We start from the raw sequence: 17,869 nt of genomic DNA on the forward strand, positions 1-17,869 counted from the left end.
TCCACACTCCCAGTCAGCCAGGTTCACAACCTTGATGTCATACTTGTCTTTACCTCTCTCTACCTCAGTTTATTCAACTGTAAAATGGGGATAATAACAACACCTTCCTAGTAGAGTTGTGATGAGGATCAAATGAGATAATATTGATAAAGTGCTTAGTATGGGGTCTGGAACATAATAGGTACAATGCTCTACTTCTGTCCTTACTCGCACTGATTCCACATATCTAATGCATTTCAAATCTTGTCACTCTTATCTTCACATTTCTCACATACATTTCTTTATCTCTACTCTCCTTACTTCACCCTAATCCTGTTCTTATTGCTTGGACAATTGAAATATACCCCCCACTATAGTCTATCCTCCACTCTGCTACCAAGGTGATTATTCTAAAGCATAAATCAGACATGTTACACACCCCTCAAATGTCCCAAACTCACTCAATGAGCTGCAGTGGCTCCCTATTATCTCTAGTCTCATAATATAACCTCCCCCCACAATTTAAGGGGATTCATAATCTGTTGCCTTCCGACCTTTTCAGCTTTCTCACATTTCACTCACTTCCACATGCTGTATTCCAGAAGCGCTGGTCTGCTAGGGATTCCTCAAAAACGACCTTTAATCATCTCTCTCCTTACTTTTAACTAGTTATCCCCAAACTGGAATTCTTTGACCCTTCAACTTCAGTTCTTAGTTTATTTGACTTCCTTTAAGAGTTGAATCAAATTCTGTATACTTAGGATGCCTTCCTTATTCCCTACAGCTGTAAATGCCTTCCCCTTTCTTCGTGACTTACTGCCACTCAGTGTATGCATGTTTGTATGATGCATGTATGCACACATGCATGTGTATACACATATAAGCATATACATATATTTATGTACATATATATATATACACATGCATACATAAAGGGAGGACAAAAAAAGAGGCATGCCAACTTCTGTCTACATGCCTGGGAAGCATTCCTACCTCACATTTATCCTTAAGTATCTTCAGCTGCATCTTGATGTGCACTCTCTCACACACACACATGTGTCCTCAGAGTAGATGTAAAGCAGAGAGAAGTCATTTGTAACTGAAAATACACACACAAGCATATGCACGCATATGTATATTCACATATATACACAAAATGTAAACAATTAAATAGATACTATAGAAATATATATTCTATCTACCCATCTATATTGTATTTACCCAGCTATCTACATGTTATGTCCCCCATTAGAAAGTATACTACTTGAGGACAGGAATTATCTTTTTATAAAGGTAATTTGTACCCCCTGTGTTTGGTAGAGTGCCTATCACTTAGTAAGTAAATAAGTTATGTTGACTTGCTTTTACTTAAAGTACTTAAATGATGGTTGACTTGTTTTTATATATATGTATATATATGAATATATGTTTATCATATTTATAAAGCAAAGAACAGATAGGATTAACTGACTTGCCAAAATTTATGCAATTAGGACAGCAGGGATAATTTATCCAATAATCTAGTAAGCATTTACTAAGCACAGTACAAGAGATTGTGCAAAGCACTGGGTATACGATTAATTAAAAAAAGACAGTTCCTGCCCTCAAGAAACTTAAAATCTAATGAGGGGGGCACAATACATAAAAGGAGGAAGAAAAGGAAAGTGGTTGGGTGGGAGGGCATTATGAGCATCTTGTTCTGTGGAAATGAAACAAGGAAGAGCTCAAAATATTAAGGGGAATGAGTTGAGCATCCACTTTCTGCTCTCTATAAAGAAAGACATTGGGAGGAGTTTGGTACTCCATCCTTCAGTCAAAGGGTAGAGAAGATGGACAGAAGTATCAATCAAGGATTGAGTTAGCAACTGATGAGCTTTACCTGAGAGGGTCATCTTGTTCCCAGGAGTTGAAACCAGGAAGAGCAATAGATGCAAAGTGGATCAGAACATTTTTAGTATTTTATTTAATTATCAGAATAGTATTGGAGCTATGCTAGATTTGAAATGCTACCTCCAGTTGTACAGGGAATTTCAATACAGATTTTTTAAATTGTTTTTTTCCCCCATTAAAGTCAGAACTCTGAGATGCATGAAAAATAGGAAAGTGAGCACAGATACAATAGTCTCTGACTGCAAGTACTTTTGCCAACAGGTGGACAAAATTTCCAAGGATCACTAACTATGCCATTATCTTGACATTAGGAGGTCACATTGGCAGACAACCTAAATTCTTTGTATGACACTGGGTCTAACATCAATGAACAAATAAATCAATAAAATTCATGAAATATGTACTATGTGTCTACTTTCATTAAATACTATAGGTACACATACAAAAAGGAGATTCCCTGCCCTGCAGGTGCTGATATTACATCAGAATACTCAGGTATAATCTTTAAAGCTCTCTCATATGCCCCAGAGGACAGAGGACATGATTCTTCCTAAACATTGGAGAACTGGAGAATTTCAGGATACAAAAAAGAGGTTGCTCTAGTTCCTTAAAGGAAATTTTAGCTCAAAATTGTGTGAAACTTGAGGCTGATCATGCCTTGAATTATAACCATTGTAAAACAACCATGTTCAAGGAAAAATGTATGTAGAAGCAATTTCATTCTAAATCTCTGTCAATGGAGGATTTTTTAAAAGGATGTTTTGCTAGAGAACAGCAGGAGCCCTCCTCCCTGCTTATCATTATAACTAGCTTTTGCTGTCAAACAGTTTTCCAGAGAGGGTGTAAACTCACATCCCTTCCCTCAAGCTAGTAAATAGACTGTCTTTTGTATAATCTCAGGGCAGTAAAATGGAATGTACCTGTCTGTTATACTATTTGGCATTCCATGACCCAAAAGGAAAGTTACCTGCATAGCTAAACAAAGATGACTGTATTGTGACAGACTTTTTTTTCTGTGAAATTAAAAGTTAGAAGATACAAAATGGCACTGAATAACTATGGAGTAAACCAGGAGCTAGAGTTCACCAGGATGGGCTTTCTATGCTTCTAAGATTGCTTTTAAGAATAGAATACTCCAAGGTACAGAGATTAATGCTGAAAATACTTTAGCTTTACTTTGCTCTTTGTATTAGAGTAGGTCAAAATTAATACTGGAAAACTAAGTGGTCAGGGAACTGTGCTACTTAATAAGTGGAGTAACAGTATTACTACTCATGAGGAAATAAGGACTAGCTAAATAAGGAAATCTTATGTGACAAGTCATATAAATGCATGTGTATGTACACGGACATGCATTTATATATAGACAGTGTACACATGTTAACACATATGTCTGTATATCCACGTATGCATATACACATAGGCACATAGCTTCTATTGTGGACATTAAGATTGTATGTGGTAAATTCAGATATCTAGGGAAGATTCATTCTCCTTAAAAAGAAAAGAGAAAAATCCAAATTATGTCAAAGAATATGAAAATGAAATAATTACTTTCACATAACAAATTTTGGCAGAATCAAACCTTACACATGTGATTATTTCTCAAATGATATTTATCAGTATTTAGTGTTCTATGTATAAATTCTGCTGCAAAATCTGAATGAAAATTATAAGATTAATTTAAAAATTAATTGATCCAGTGCTTCAATAATTGAATGACTTCTCATTTCTTTGGTCTGGGTACTGACTTTATCAATGTAAGTTGGTTGCAACCCCTCCCTCCTAGTAGATGCTCTTCATAGGTTAATTTGATCCTAAAATTTTCATCACCTTCTGGTTCTTAGTGGCAAAAAGAGTAATCTGAACTGGATACTAGAAATCCTTGCATATAAAATTCTATGAGAATTTGTAACAAGAAATACCTAACATACTTGATGGTCCTTGGATGGTAGACATAGAATTTATTGCCAGCATTTCTCATAGTATTCCATCTTGGTAGAACCTGCCAGAACCTGCCAGAACTTGTTCTCTGGTGATACGATTTTAATGGAGGTGACTCAGAGATTTTTTTTTCTCTGTTGCAATTCTACTTTATCCTGAATGAGATTTCTTCCCTCCTCTAATTCTTCAGTCCTATGATTCTACTATATATTTTATGAGTCACTTAGAATGAATTTGAATCCCTATATACATCAAAATTTCATTATAAAGCTCTCTGCCATTATGATAACCTTGGCAAAGTACAAGTCCTTATTGCTTCCTAAATTTCTATGCCTTTTCAACATTGATATGATCATTCTGAATTCTACCCTTGACAGGGCAGTAGTTTTGATATTTTCTAAAAATATTAAAATGTCCCTGTAACTGATCCCTACTGTGGAAAAATGTGAGGATGTGGCATGTCATGGTGTGATTCACTAATAAATGGAAATAGTGTTTTATGTCTGACATACTCTATAAGCACAGACTCAAAGTCACTTGTCCAAATGATTACGTAAATATTTGATAGGTTCTAGTATATTTAATTTTTGTTATGGTGGAGTTGTTTCAATCATGCCTGACTCTTCGTAACCCAATTTGGGGTTTTCTTGACAAAGAGACTGGAGCAGTTTGACATTTCCTTCTCGAGCTCATTTTCCAGATGAGGGAACTGAGGCACATGGGCTTAGGTAACTTGCCGGTGGTCAAATTACTATTAAGTATCTGAGGCTGAATTTGAGCTGAGAAAGATTGAGTTTACCTGATTCCAAGCCTGGTGCTCTATCCACTGTGACACCTAGCTATCCCCTTACTTAATGTGAATTGACATTAGATTGGCTGGGACAATTATCAGGTAAGTATCATAAATAATCACTGTTGTCTATTTATCATCCTGCAGGGAGGGAAAACGACAAGAGAAGCTGAAAATCTGTTCCGATTTTTTGAATGCGCTGCTTGGTAAATGAATGTCTAGCTTTATTTGCTTTGTACATTTAAAAAAATGATTCTCTGCTCTCCTCACGATACTGTGATTATTAAGTCAGATATTGCAGGATATCATTTAAATGTTCTGGAACTCTTCGTGATCTACTTCATCAATCATGTTGTCACTTCAACCCTTTGGTGATTGATTAAAAAGAAGAGCTCATCAAAAGTGATTCACTGGGCAGAGATTATAATCTGACTGTTTTACTGAAGTTAAACATTATTCACAGTTTATCATCATTCCTTTTCTTCACTATGAATGCAAGAAAGCTTTCTGTTATTCTCAATTTTAAGTTGTTTTTTTTGTAATTATAAAGTAGCAGGTATTTCTTGTTTTATTGTGATGCTCCATCCTTTAAGGTGACATGACAATTATTAAAATCATAATGTAATAATGGGGATAAATTATATATGGCACAGCTGTGTAGAAGCTTTATCATTTCTATTGCTTATGGCACTTGGCATCTGCAGAAATATAGCAGATTTCAGTAAAAACAACAACAAAAACTAACACACTCCTAGTGTGCTACATGATTTTTTTTTCAAATGACTGAAAATCAGTGTTTAAAATTATTTCTTTAAGCCCAACAGGAAGAAAATATAGAAAAAAAGAAGAAATTAGCTATTCATTGTCCCTCAATGAATGACCCTTAAAAAAAATGAGAATGACCCTTAAATAAAAAGTGCATGTAAACATCAGTAAATTTCCAACAATATAAATGAATCAACAAAGATAGAAAATAAAGAAATTTCTATAGTAAAACAAAATGAATACGAGGATTATATTCTACAAGTTCTCATCCCATCTATTTTATTTTTTTTATCCCATCTATTTTAGAACTACCCTTGTAAAGAATGATGTTAGGCTTACAGAATTTCAGGGAATTCATTTACTGCCAAGGAACACATTTTCCTGAATTTTTATAAATCCCTCTTACATTGTAGTATTTATTGTGCTTGAGCTCTTTGAGCTGATAGAAACCATATGTCATTTTTTTCTTAAGGTTGCAACATTTCTTGACATAGGTAATGCACACCTTGTTCACCAAAAACTTCATTTCAATAAGAATGTACAACAAATGTTCTATTAATTACAATTTGGGTAAATATAGGAATACCTATCTAGAGGAAATGTGAAATGGCAGAGAGAGAGCCAGTCTAGTGTCAGAAAGACTAGGTTCAAGTCTTTTCTCTGACACCTACTGGCTGTTTGACCCTGGCACCTCATTTAAATCACATCATTTAGTGATTTAAACCCCAAATCACTAAATTACAGTGAAAAATCAAAGTTCTGCAGATTAAAGGGATATTGAAGGATATCTAATCTAACTCCCTCATTTTAGATGAGGAAATGGAAGCCCAGACAAGTAAACTCACTTGTCGAATGTTATTGCCTCAGTGCCTGACTTAATCTTCTGCTTGTAGAATTTGCTTTTGAATTGTAAACTGTTGAAAATACTTAGGGGAAAGTAGAATACATTTTATATCAGTTTCATATTTCATTAGGTTCTTTGTACAACATTGCAAAAAGAAAAGAACTGATTAGTTGTTTTGTGACAGTCTGTGCATGAATGCATTCTTAGCAGATATGGTAATGTCATCAAGAGATCATAAATTAAGCCCAGTTCATCTTCTTGTAGTATTTAAGATCTAAATATAACTTTGTCCTATCTTATGTTGTTCAGTCATTTTTCAGTTGTGTATGACTCTGTGACCCCATCTGAGGTGTTTTTGGCTTGCCATTTCCTTTGCCAGCTCATTTTACAGATGAAGAAACTAAGGCAAACAGGTTTAAGTAACTGGCTTAGACACTAGTAAGTGTCTGAGGCTAGATTTGAACTCAGGAAGATGAGTCTTCCTGACTCCAGGTGTGGCACCTTATCCATTATGCTATCTAGCTGCTCCTCCCTTACATAGAGAAGATTTAATAGTGCTATGCCAAAAAATTCATAGATTTTTGTTGTGGTTAAAGGAATGGAAGGTTGTTTTTGTTTGTTTGTTTTGGTAAACAGCAGACTATATAGAAGATACCAATAAAGTTTGTGTTGGGTGTAACATTTCTTGAGATCATAATATCTGGAAGCCAATTAGACTGTCTAGGATTTAAGTTTCATAGATAGGAAATATGAACTGGACATCTTAAGAACTAAATAATTTTATATATGCTAAGAGGAGACTACTTAACCCAAGTGCATCACTAGTAGATTAATAAGTCATATGACAAATTAAAATGAAGTAACCGAAATTCAAATTTGTCTGGGCATAATTAAGTAACAATTCTGAGGGCAAATTTCAGAACTCTACAACTATGGAAGTTAATTCATATTCCAATTCCAGGAATTTGGAAATCATGTATTAACCTCAACTTGGATTTTTTTTTCATTTTTAAAGAGTTGTGACAATGTATGCTATAGTAAAATAAAATTCAATCTTGACTAATTTTTCTATAAGACACTTTTAATTACCTAAAAAAGATATGTACTTGACCAAATTGACTTTCACTTATATTTCTTCATCTCTTAACAAGACATGGAGTGGTTTACTGGTCATATCATCACAGTTTGTTATAAGAAACACACACCTATGAATTTTATTGTATTTCCCATAACTTTTTTCTGCAACACATAAAAGTATTTGTTTTATTTATGGTGCATTTTTATTCCAAGTATTTGGTTTTAAGCACTATTATATACAATGTCTTATGCAGTTTAATAAAATCTATTACATATATATGATTGCATTAAAGACTGCAGAGAATTATTCATCTTTGGGGACATAATTTACAACAAATACCTGATCTTTTATTTGTATATTGAGAAAATTTGACATGCTCATACAGTGAATAAACATGAGTCTTGAGGGGGAGAAAATTCCCTTGTGTCATATTCACGTCTTGTGAAATTCCATGAGAAATTAGTGTAATAAGGTAGATTCTCATAGAACTATATCACAGACAAGAATCCAATCTGCATTTGGCATTTTAATAAAGAATCTTTATTAGATGACAATATCATTCAGTATTAGACTAAGGAATGATGTTGCCTGATATGTAGTAAACTGATTTCTTCAAGTAAAAAAAAAAGGAATTGGTAAAGACATTTAGGCAATGCCCATATGCCTAATGGCAGAATTGTTCCAGAACCATTACAACCTTTACTTTTATTGAAATTGATTGTTTGTGGTTCTGACACAATGCTGCAGGCAAGGATGGCAATGTTTCCAAATCTCTTAATTGTAACAACAGGTTAGTAAACTTTGACTGATGGGATTAATCAGAGGTTACAGGCTGAATGTCCCTAAACTTGGTCTGATCTTGCTTATGTATGCATATCATGGTTTGTTTTGTTTTTTAAGAGCTGCTTTCTTTATTATTTAAAATCATAGAATGTCAGAATTGGAATAAATCTTTAAAATCATTTAGTGCAATTTAAAGATTATTTAGTACAACTTTAATTTTAAAATAATTATATAGAGAGATATATATACATGTATCTATCTATCTATATTTATATCTATATATATTTATATTTCAAATTCCTCTCCTAGTCTGTTGTTTGGACTCCTTAGTCTATCAATAACTTCTCCAGACCCATTTTCCTCTCCCTGTGGTGACAAATGAGGGTAATGGAAATTTAACCAAGGTGATTTAGCAAATAAGTAAACATATTCATTGTAAAGTATGCTTCAAATATCAAGTGGCTCCTACATTTACAATATTAATAACACTAACTGGGAAATAGCTTCAGAATAAGTCATTGACAAGCCTTAGAAGATATCTGGATTTAAGGATTCTACCGGGAAAATGATGTCAGGAGGCTGCTTTGGAACAAATTCTGGATATTGTGAATTGTTCCTCGTGCCATTATAAAACCTGATTAAAATCAACAGACTGTGTCTTAAAAATAAATGATGAACAGAAGATTCTGTTTATTGAAACATAATATGTTGATTGATGGGAATTATTTGACTTTTTTCAGATTTATTTACGATTCTTGGACTATGAAATGCAAAATTCGAATGAATGCAAAAGGAATTTTGTGGCCGTCTATGATGGGAGCAGCTCGGTGGAGGATTTGAAAGCCAAGTTTTGTAGCACCGTGGCCAACGACGTGATGCTGCGCACGGGCCTCGGGGTAATCCGCATGTGGGCCGACGAGGGCAGTCGGAATAGCCGATTCCAGATGCTTTTCACATCTTTTCAAGAACGTAAGATTCTCTCCACTTGATTGTCTGTCCTCGCAGCATGTCATACGATGCAAGCCTCACAAGCTGCTGGTGGGGTTTTCTTCATGCAGTTTGAGCACGCAGGGTATTGTGTAATGAGTTGTTAAAGCCACTGAGTTCTTTTACAATCTTCATTTGCATTATTTTGGCAGATGACAATCAAATATATTTAAATTGTTTATATGAGACTCGGTGTCCTGTTTTTGCTTAAGATAGCTCACATCTTCCATTGGGGAAAGGATGACTTTTGGCTTTTGAATAAGCTCTTTTGTACAAGTGATGCAGTGGCTTCTGATGAAGTTTAAGTTAAACTTTTTTTCACCTGGATAAAAATGTTATTTGCACAATTGTCTTTAGTAAGTTTACATTTAATTATGTTCATTTAGAACTATCACTATCAAACCTTAATTAGAAAAAGAGAGATTTCTTAACAAGACAACAAATGAACAAAATAGCTAACAACATATTACATTACAAAGCTAGTGGCATCCACGTGTGTTCATGGGGAGTAAATAGAGAAGGAATTTATTTTGGCATTTTTTTCTTTAAAAATGAGAACCGGTACTGGTAGCTTTGTTTGGAACATTCGTTAGAACCACTGGCTGTTAGATCTTAGTGTTCTAGACAATGATCAGCAAAGAGGGACAAACATAATCACAAGGTCAGACCTTGGATTATTGAAATAGATAATCTTGGAGTTAAAAACAGTAAAGGTAAAAAGCAACAAAACAAAAAAAAATATGTCTTGCCTTATTATTAGTAGTGTATGTCATGTTTGTTTGTTTTTAGAATAATAGTAAGAGAGTGAAATCTATCATTGTTCATCTGTGTATATTTTATCAAACATTTAAAATATGCTCGTGATTCCCAGGCCATTAAGGTCATCATCATCATAACAACCATTTATATAGTGCTTTATGGTTTACAAAACATTTTATAAATATTAACTCTTTTTTTATTATCACACCAACCTTGGGAGGTAGTTGCCATTACTATCTACATTTTAAAATAAAGAAAGTGAGGCAGAGATTAAGTGACTTGCCCATGGTCACCCACCTAGTGTATTGCTGAGGTCACATTTGAACCTGGATCTTCCTGACTCTAGGCCCAATTCTATGTCCAATAGATATGCAGCAGCTTCCAACTTTTCAATATCTGAAGATCTGATGTGTGCCTCCTATATTTCCATCAAAATCATTGATCAAAAACGTTAAATATAGCATATCCTCATTTCTATAATTCATTTTACTCCTGATTTGGTCTCATGATTTTTCTTGATTGTTCACAAGTTTTGTGATTTCATAAGTGTTGGGGTGAATTCCAACAATGAACCAATATTGTATCACCTCTAAGACTTGGTCAACTGTCTTCATGGATTATCTATAGACAAAATAATAAATTTCATGTATTTTCATGATGATAAGCCTTTCCATATTAGCCGGATTATTTCTTTTTTAAAAAGTCATACAATCTGTCATTGGAACCATTTCTTAAAACTTTTCTAACTTAGTAGGATCTTCCACAGCTTATGTTCCACTGATACAACTTTTAAAAGTCCAGGGTTATCATGATTATGCATAACAATAGGACCTCGCTTAAGTATTACCAATGGAAGATCATTGCAAATATCATTAAGAACTGTATGCAGCATACATATAATAAAAACTTATATAGGTAAGTTTTTAGCTGGTTCAATATGAGGAAGGAAGGGAGGAAGAGAGGATAAAGGAAGGAAGAAAGGAAGGAAGGGTGGGAGGGAAGGAGGGAGGGAGGGAGGAAGGAAGGAAGGAAGGAAGGAAGGAAGGAAGGAAGGAAGGAAGTGGAAAAAAACATTTATAAAGCATTTTCTTTCACCGAAGCATTTTGCAAAGTGCTAGGGATAGAAATAAGTACAAAAACAAGGACAGTCGCAGGTGAAGACAATATATATATATATATATATATATATATATATATTTCTGTGGAAGTGGGGAATAGGACATGAGATTTTGGAAGTTAAAGTAATAGGAATGGTGAATAGAATCCTAAGGGAGTAGATTAAAACAACCTTTTTCATAAGAGTTGTGAGGTTCTAGAATAGGGATATAGGTTCTATATAGGTTCTATAGTTCTAGAATAGGCAAAGGAGGGGAAAGGGGAGGGAACAGCAAGTATGCACCTGTAGCAAGGTGGCAGCCAGGGAACAAAATAAAATATATCTGGAGCCTATTTAGATATAGTGAAACATATGACATAGTCACCAATGAGGACAATAGGCTTTAGGACAAAGTTTCCAAACATGAAGTGATCAAAACCTCCAGAACATGATGCCTGATCCTGGCACATAGCACTTAGGTGTCATGGACCTCTTTAGCAGTCAAGTGAAGCTTATGAATCTTTTCTTGAATTAATATTTTGAAATGCATAAGGTAACATACCTATATAGGATTAATGGGCCCCAGGTAAAGAACCCTTAGTCTACAGGTCAGTGAATAGGATGGTGAAAGGTTACAGGATTATATTTCTTGAAGATCAGTGGAAGAAATCAGAAATTTTACCTAGAGAAGATAGGATACCTGTCTTCAAGTATTTAAAGGTTTGTCTTGTAGAAGAAAGAATAACACTCTTTTGTATGTCCCACAACAACAGAGAATGCAATGATGAGCAAAGGGTAGAAGGTGTAGAGAGGCATCTTACGGCTCAATATAATTCTACTTATAAAATGAAATAAGTGGACTTGAAAAGCAGTGAATTGTTTGTTACTGGAAATTTACAAGTAGCATACAAATTTTTCAGAGATGTGGAAGACCTTATCCCTGACTTCATCCACATGATCTCGAATGTCCTTTCTACCACTGATCCCATAATTGTATGTTTCGTGAGTCTTGTTAATACCAATAAAATGGAGATTGCGTCAGATTATATACCATTTTCTTTTCATCTGGGCTTCAAATGATAAAATGTCAATGCATTGGATTAAAAACTTTCTGAGCCCTAACCAAGTAGGAGGATTCATTTTTGGAAAGTTGACAGGAGAAAATATTCTTATTTGACCTTACAAACATGTCAGTGATTTCTTCTGGAAAAGAAATAGTGCAAGAGGCAATCAACCCCATATGTTCACAAAGAACTGCCACTCTCTTCTGAGTGATAAGTATCACCCGAGTATATTCTCCCAATGTATCTCAACCCATAAATTTACTTAGCAACTGTAAGCTATAAGCCTAAGCACATATTTTGTTGTTTCTGTCAAAAATCCCCTCTGTCGTGTTATCTATACATTTTTACAGAGATGAATTTTCTGCAGTCATAAGAAATGTGCTGACTACTGCTACTACATACCTAAGATCAAAGTCACTCTAAGATGAAACACTTTGGCTGCAGAGTGTTAAGTCTTTAATCAAAACTTAGAAATAATCAGATCATCCAGACAGGGGATTGAATTTGCAAATCCTTCAGATATGCATCATTCTGAAAGCCAGAAAAGAGAAGGAGAAATAAACAGGGGACCATTTTGAAGTGGGCAGCATGAATTCTTTATCAGGAACCTCAGATGTAAAAACCAGGGACTTCTTTTCATCATTTGGCACAGGTAGCATTTCAGTTTTCTGGATGGTGCCATCTTTCTGAATGTTAGCGGCTTAGTAAGTATGTGTACATTACTGAATTTCTTGAGAGAAAGTCAAGTAAATAAGAATAGTCGAGTAGACTTTTGTCTAGCAAGGCAGATTGCAGCATTAGAAATGAGTGATCAGTTTCTATCCAACACAGGTATCAGAAAAATGTCCTTGTCATGTCAGCAACTCCTATACATTCAGCAAATCCTCTTCCCAGCTGAATGTCAAACAAGTCTGGGAGGGAGTTATTTAGTAGTATTAGTCATAGTTGTAATTGTAGTTGTCGTCATAGTCACAGTCTTAGTAGAAGTAGAAGTAGTAGTAGTATCTCAATATGTCTTAAAGTTGCTTTGTGTTTCAGACTTGGAATCTTAGTGTTAGAATGAGCCTTATAGATAGTTCAGTACAATCTTTTCATTTTATTCTTTAAAAACAATCAAATAACTAGCCAGGAAGGTAAAAATTTCATAGCCAAAATTAGAGCCCACGTCTCTGAAAGTCTTGTCTACTATTTTTCTCCTCATATAATAAAGCCTCTTTTATGAACTCTCTTTTTCCACCTTAAAAATAGAACTATGAAATGCCCCTAATATGTATAAAAATGCTATTTTAGCTCATCTATTCCCAACTGCATTGTGGTATATGAATTGTCACTGTCTTTAGCAAACACTATGATGTAATCAGCTACTGACCCTATTGAAACTAATCCTTCATTGTTTCTTTCCATTTCTGTGAAGATTATACCAGCAAGTGAATCTCTAATCACTTCACTGCATTTCATATTCAAAGAATTTAAAACTATGGGAAAGAAAACATGAGCATTTAAATTAATTTTTAAATCTTGCAAAATCATACGTCAATATGATGCTAGCTAGATGGAAAAGTGAATAGAGTGTTGGACTTTTCAGTCAGGAAGAACCAAGTTCAAATTTTGCCTCAGACACTTAACTGGTTTTGTGACTCTGAGCAAGTCATTTTATATATCTGTCTTAATTTCCTTATTGATAAAAAAGGAATAATACTGACCTCCCAGGATTGTTGATGGAATCAAATAATCAAAAGTGATTGGTAAAGCACTTTTCAAACCTTAAGATGCCAAATAAATACTAATGAATAATGATAATAATTAGTATAGTCAAATGTGGATACCTAAATTTACAAGAGCTCAAAGGAGAAACTGGAAGTGTGGTGCTGAGGGAGAATGCTAAATCTTACTACAAAGGCAATCAATTATAACTTCCTCAGTTTCACTGGAATCCTTTTATACATTTTCTATGGAATGTCTGTATGTCTCATTTAAAAATAAAGTTTACCAATTTGAAAATATGTTCAAATTTAGTAATGAAAGAATGCTAAGGACACATGAAAATGAATGTCTATCACTGTTACCTTTGTGACTTTGGGCAAATAATCCACCTTTACTATGCCTCAGTTTTCTTATATACAAATGAGGGGTTTGGAGTGGATGGCCTTGAAGGCATGTTCCGACTCTCAATCCATGATGTTATGATGATTATAAGTTGTTTACTCATTCAACTGAGGCTTGAAAAATTTCTCCACTGAACTGTTCCTGTAAATATCATACGTGCCCTCTCCCCAATATACTAATTTTCCAATTCTCCTTTCTTTTATTCTGACAATCACAATTATCTTGATTTATGACAAACACCACCTACATCTTTTGCTAAGAAATTTGGTTCAGAGGTTGATACCTATTTATGTTAAACCTGCAAAGTGGGATGGCAGCCTAACCAGTAGTTTTTGGATTAGGAGAACTTCTTACATTTATATAGCAGTTATTTTTTTATAGATTGCATGTAGGACAAGTTTTATTTTTACTATTTGTAGATGATGAAACTGAGACTTGGATAATTTAATTGAATTCAAAAATAATTACCAAATATTTGTGAATCATCTACTCTATGAATGACATGTTGCTAAGCAATGAGGTTACAAATAAAATTTTAAAGTGTTGGACCATTTCTAGAGGATTGTTTTGGAATTTGGGAATTATGTTTTAGCAAGGGAATTCTAATGATGAAGAGCTTTGATTCTGAGTTACATGAGGATTAATCTTGGGATGTTTAGTCTGGAGAAGAGAAGGCGCCAAGGGACATGGTAGCTATCTTCAAGTACTTGAAAAGCTCTCATTTGGAAAAAAGGTTGTATTTTTCTCTTCAGTCTCAGAGGGCAGAATCAGGGTCAGTGAGTAGAAGTTGAAAAGAGGATAATATAGGCTGGATACAATTAAAAAAACAAGCACCAACAAAAATCTTCCCACTGGAACAGTAGAAAAGTGAAATAAGCAGGGTAGGGAGACAGTGTTTTATTCTCTGGAGATGTTCCTTCATGGGAAGAAGGAGACCACTTATTACATGTATTAAAGAGGGGATTTAATTTTTGGTTATGATTTAGAAAAAGTGGCCACTGCATTTCTGTCAAACTCTGAAATTCTGAGGGAAACTCTGAAATGTGATTTAGGCCCTGTTGTTGAAGAAAACGCATATTCTGATGACTGTTCCAAAGAATAGGTGACAGGGGGCTGAACCTATACGTTCCTAATTTTTGAGCAATAACTCTTTGTATCTTCATCAAATTGCTTCCAATATCTTCTGAATGTTTTAAAATAATCAACAAACTCTAAACTGTATGCCATACTCAGAAATATAATAAGGCCAAAGGAAAAGGCAAATAGTTTTTTGACCAATTGAGTTATAAAAAATTCAGTTCCTTGATCTGTTCCTATAAATATCGCAGTTGCTACCTAGCTTGGATTTCTAAATTTCTAACACCAATATTCCCTTCTGGGCCCTGTGTCTTTCTATCAATGAACACTCTTTCGGCTTTTCATACAGTTTGGCTGTTAATGTTTAATCAATTAACTCTCAGTTATTTGATTCAATCCAAGCAGTCATGGTCATAGTTGATATTAAAAAGAAGAAAATGTATCTTTAATTTTGACTTATATTATGTAGTATTTTTAAAAGGAAAATTTTTGTGTAATATTTTCGTATTTTAGACAGATCAATATTTAGGTTATTTTTCCAACATTATGATTCATTTACATTCTCTAAGCACACAAGAACCAATGCCAGGGAGACAGCAAGTTCTGACAACTGAGAAATATCATAATTATAGGAGGAAAGAAAATCTGTGATTGATATCACATGATATGGATAATCCACTGAGCCATACCTGCATGAGGAAAATGGTGCTTTGAATCCCAGGGCCTACCCTGTTAGCGGGAAGGGTTTGCTTCCTCCTTGAAGACTGCTTACCCACTGTCCCTCTGTAGGTCTCATGATCCTAGCCCCTTGTCTTCTGATTCTTTGGTAGTATTCTTTAGGGGATACGTTTCTTGCTACTAATATCTAGTGCCACAATGCTGGGACTCTCCTGTTTCAGTTTAGCTACTCGTGTGCGTGGTAAGCTTGCTTTTCTCTGGCATTTAGTTAATTAGGAATCAATGAACTTTTACTTTCGCATATCTGATTATATAAAGAAAAGTTATTTCTTAAAGAAGGCCCGAGGGTTACATAAAAAGCTCCAATGACTCAGAAAAATCAAATGCCAGCAAGTAAGAAAAGTCACATGGTGCTTGATGCAGCTTATTTTGAATGTATTTTATTCTGTTAATCATTAAAAATTAATAATACACACCTAGAACATATAGGTATTGCTCTCTTTTATAGGAAGACAGCTAAATGATGCAGTGGATAAAATATTGGGCCAGGATTGTCTGAGTCCAATTCAGCCTCAGATATTCATTATGTGACTCTGGGCAAGCACATAAACTTTGTCCGCCTCACTTTTATCAACTATAAAATCGGGGTGATAATAATATCACCTACCTCCTAAAGTTGTTGTAAAGATCAAAAGAAATACCATATGTAACATTTAGTATAATACTTGCACATAGTAGGGAACTATTTAATAAATGCTGGTTTCCTTCCTTACTATTAATAAGAGAACCTATTTCTCTACTAATAAGAGATGAAAGAATATTTTCTGAAACACATACAGCAAACTAAATCATCCATTCATACCATTCTCTGATCTGCTAAGGAGAATCTCTAATTAGGGAGGATGAACATGAAATATAATTTACCTTGACCTTTGTGTCTATCTGTTCCTCCTTTTCATTCATTCCTTCTTCCTAGTGTGAACCCATGAAGAAAAGCTATCCCATATATTATATAAAGTAACTCCTTAATTATTGGAGGATGGATTATTGTCCAATTTGGGATTATCTTGAGACTTCTATACTTAAAGTAGCTTAATCCATTTCACCTTTATTTCAGCTTATAAATCTAGGGAGGCAAGCATCAAGGCCTTCCATGACACATAAACAGTTGGGAAATGGTTAAAAACAGTGGTCCTAAACTCACAGAGAAATGGATTCTTGTGGTCTGAATATTGACTTAGAAAATATATTAACATTATGCCTTTTGACTTTTTATTTATTTTGTTATATATTTTCCACTTACCTTTTAATCTTTTTCTGGCTCACTCAGGAGTTTGCCACTGGATTTCAACAGCACTGTAAAACGATTGGCTAAATTTGTTTATTTTTATAAGAATTGAGTATCTTATACTCCTACTATCTTCTCCAATTGAAAAATTTTCTAAAAATTTTAAAAATGAACTTTCATAATATATACACATATACATACATATATGTGTGCATATATATGTGTATATATACATGTGTGTCTGTGTCAGTGTGTATAAACACCCAACAAAATCAAACCCCACACATTAGCCATGTCCAAAAATATGTTTCATTCTGCATTTGCACTATATCACCTGTGTGGCTAAAGGCTGGTGGCATTAAAGTACTGATTAAAAAGAGAGTCTGGGACAATCAGTGAATTTCATTTTTTCTTTGTTGTTGTTCAATCATGTCTAACTATTCATGACCACTTTGGGTTTTCTTAGTAAAGATACTGAAAAAAATTTCTAATTCCTTCTTCAGTGGATTAAGACAGAGGTTAAATGACTTGCCCAGGATCACCCAACTAGTAAGTGTCTGAGGCCAGATTTGGACTCAGGTTTTCATGACTCCAGGCCCAACTCTCTACCCACTGATCCAGCGAGATGCCTCCCATTTTTTCCATGAGACTCCAAATAACCAATGATTGAGTATGTAGATGATGATGAAGATTAGATAGATAGATAGATAGATAGATAGATAGATAGATAGATAGATAGAT

The 17,869-nt window shown here is 34.4% G+C and overlaps 1 protein-coding gene across 1 annotated transcript in view; it reads left to right on the plus strand.

Moving 5' to 3' along the window:
- NETO1 (neuropilin and tolloid like 1) overlaps window positions 1-17,869 on the plus strand; it is a 205,922-nt gene that overhangs the window by 127,240 nt on the left and 60,813 nt on the right. Inside the window, exon 7 of the mRNA XM_069099563.1 lies at window positions 8,814-9,042. Coding sequence (XP_068955664.1) covers window positions 8,814-9,042 — 229 coding nt within the window. The remainder of the gene's footprint in view (window positions 1-8,813; window positions 9,043-17,869) is intronic.

This window comes from Petaurus breviceps, unplaced genomic scaffold (assembly GCF_028583685.1).
Source record: "Petaurus breviceps papuanus isolate PSGF00001 unplaced genomic scaffold, PetGlider_PUasm1.0 38, whole genome shotgun sequence".
Taxonomy (NCBI): domain Eukaryota; kingdom Metazoa; phylum Chordata; class Mammalia; order Diprotodontia; family Petauridae; genus Petaurus; species Petaurus breviceps.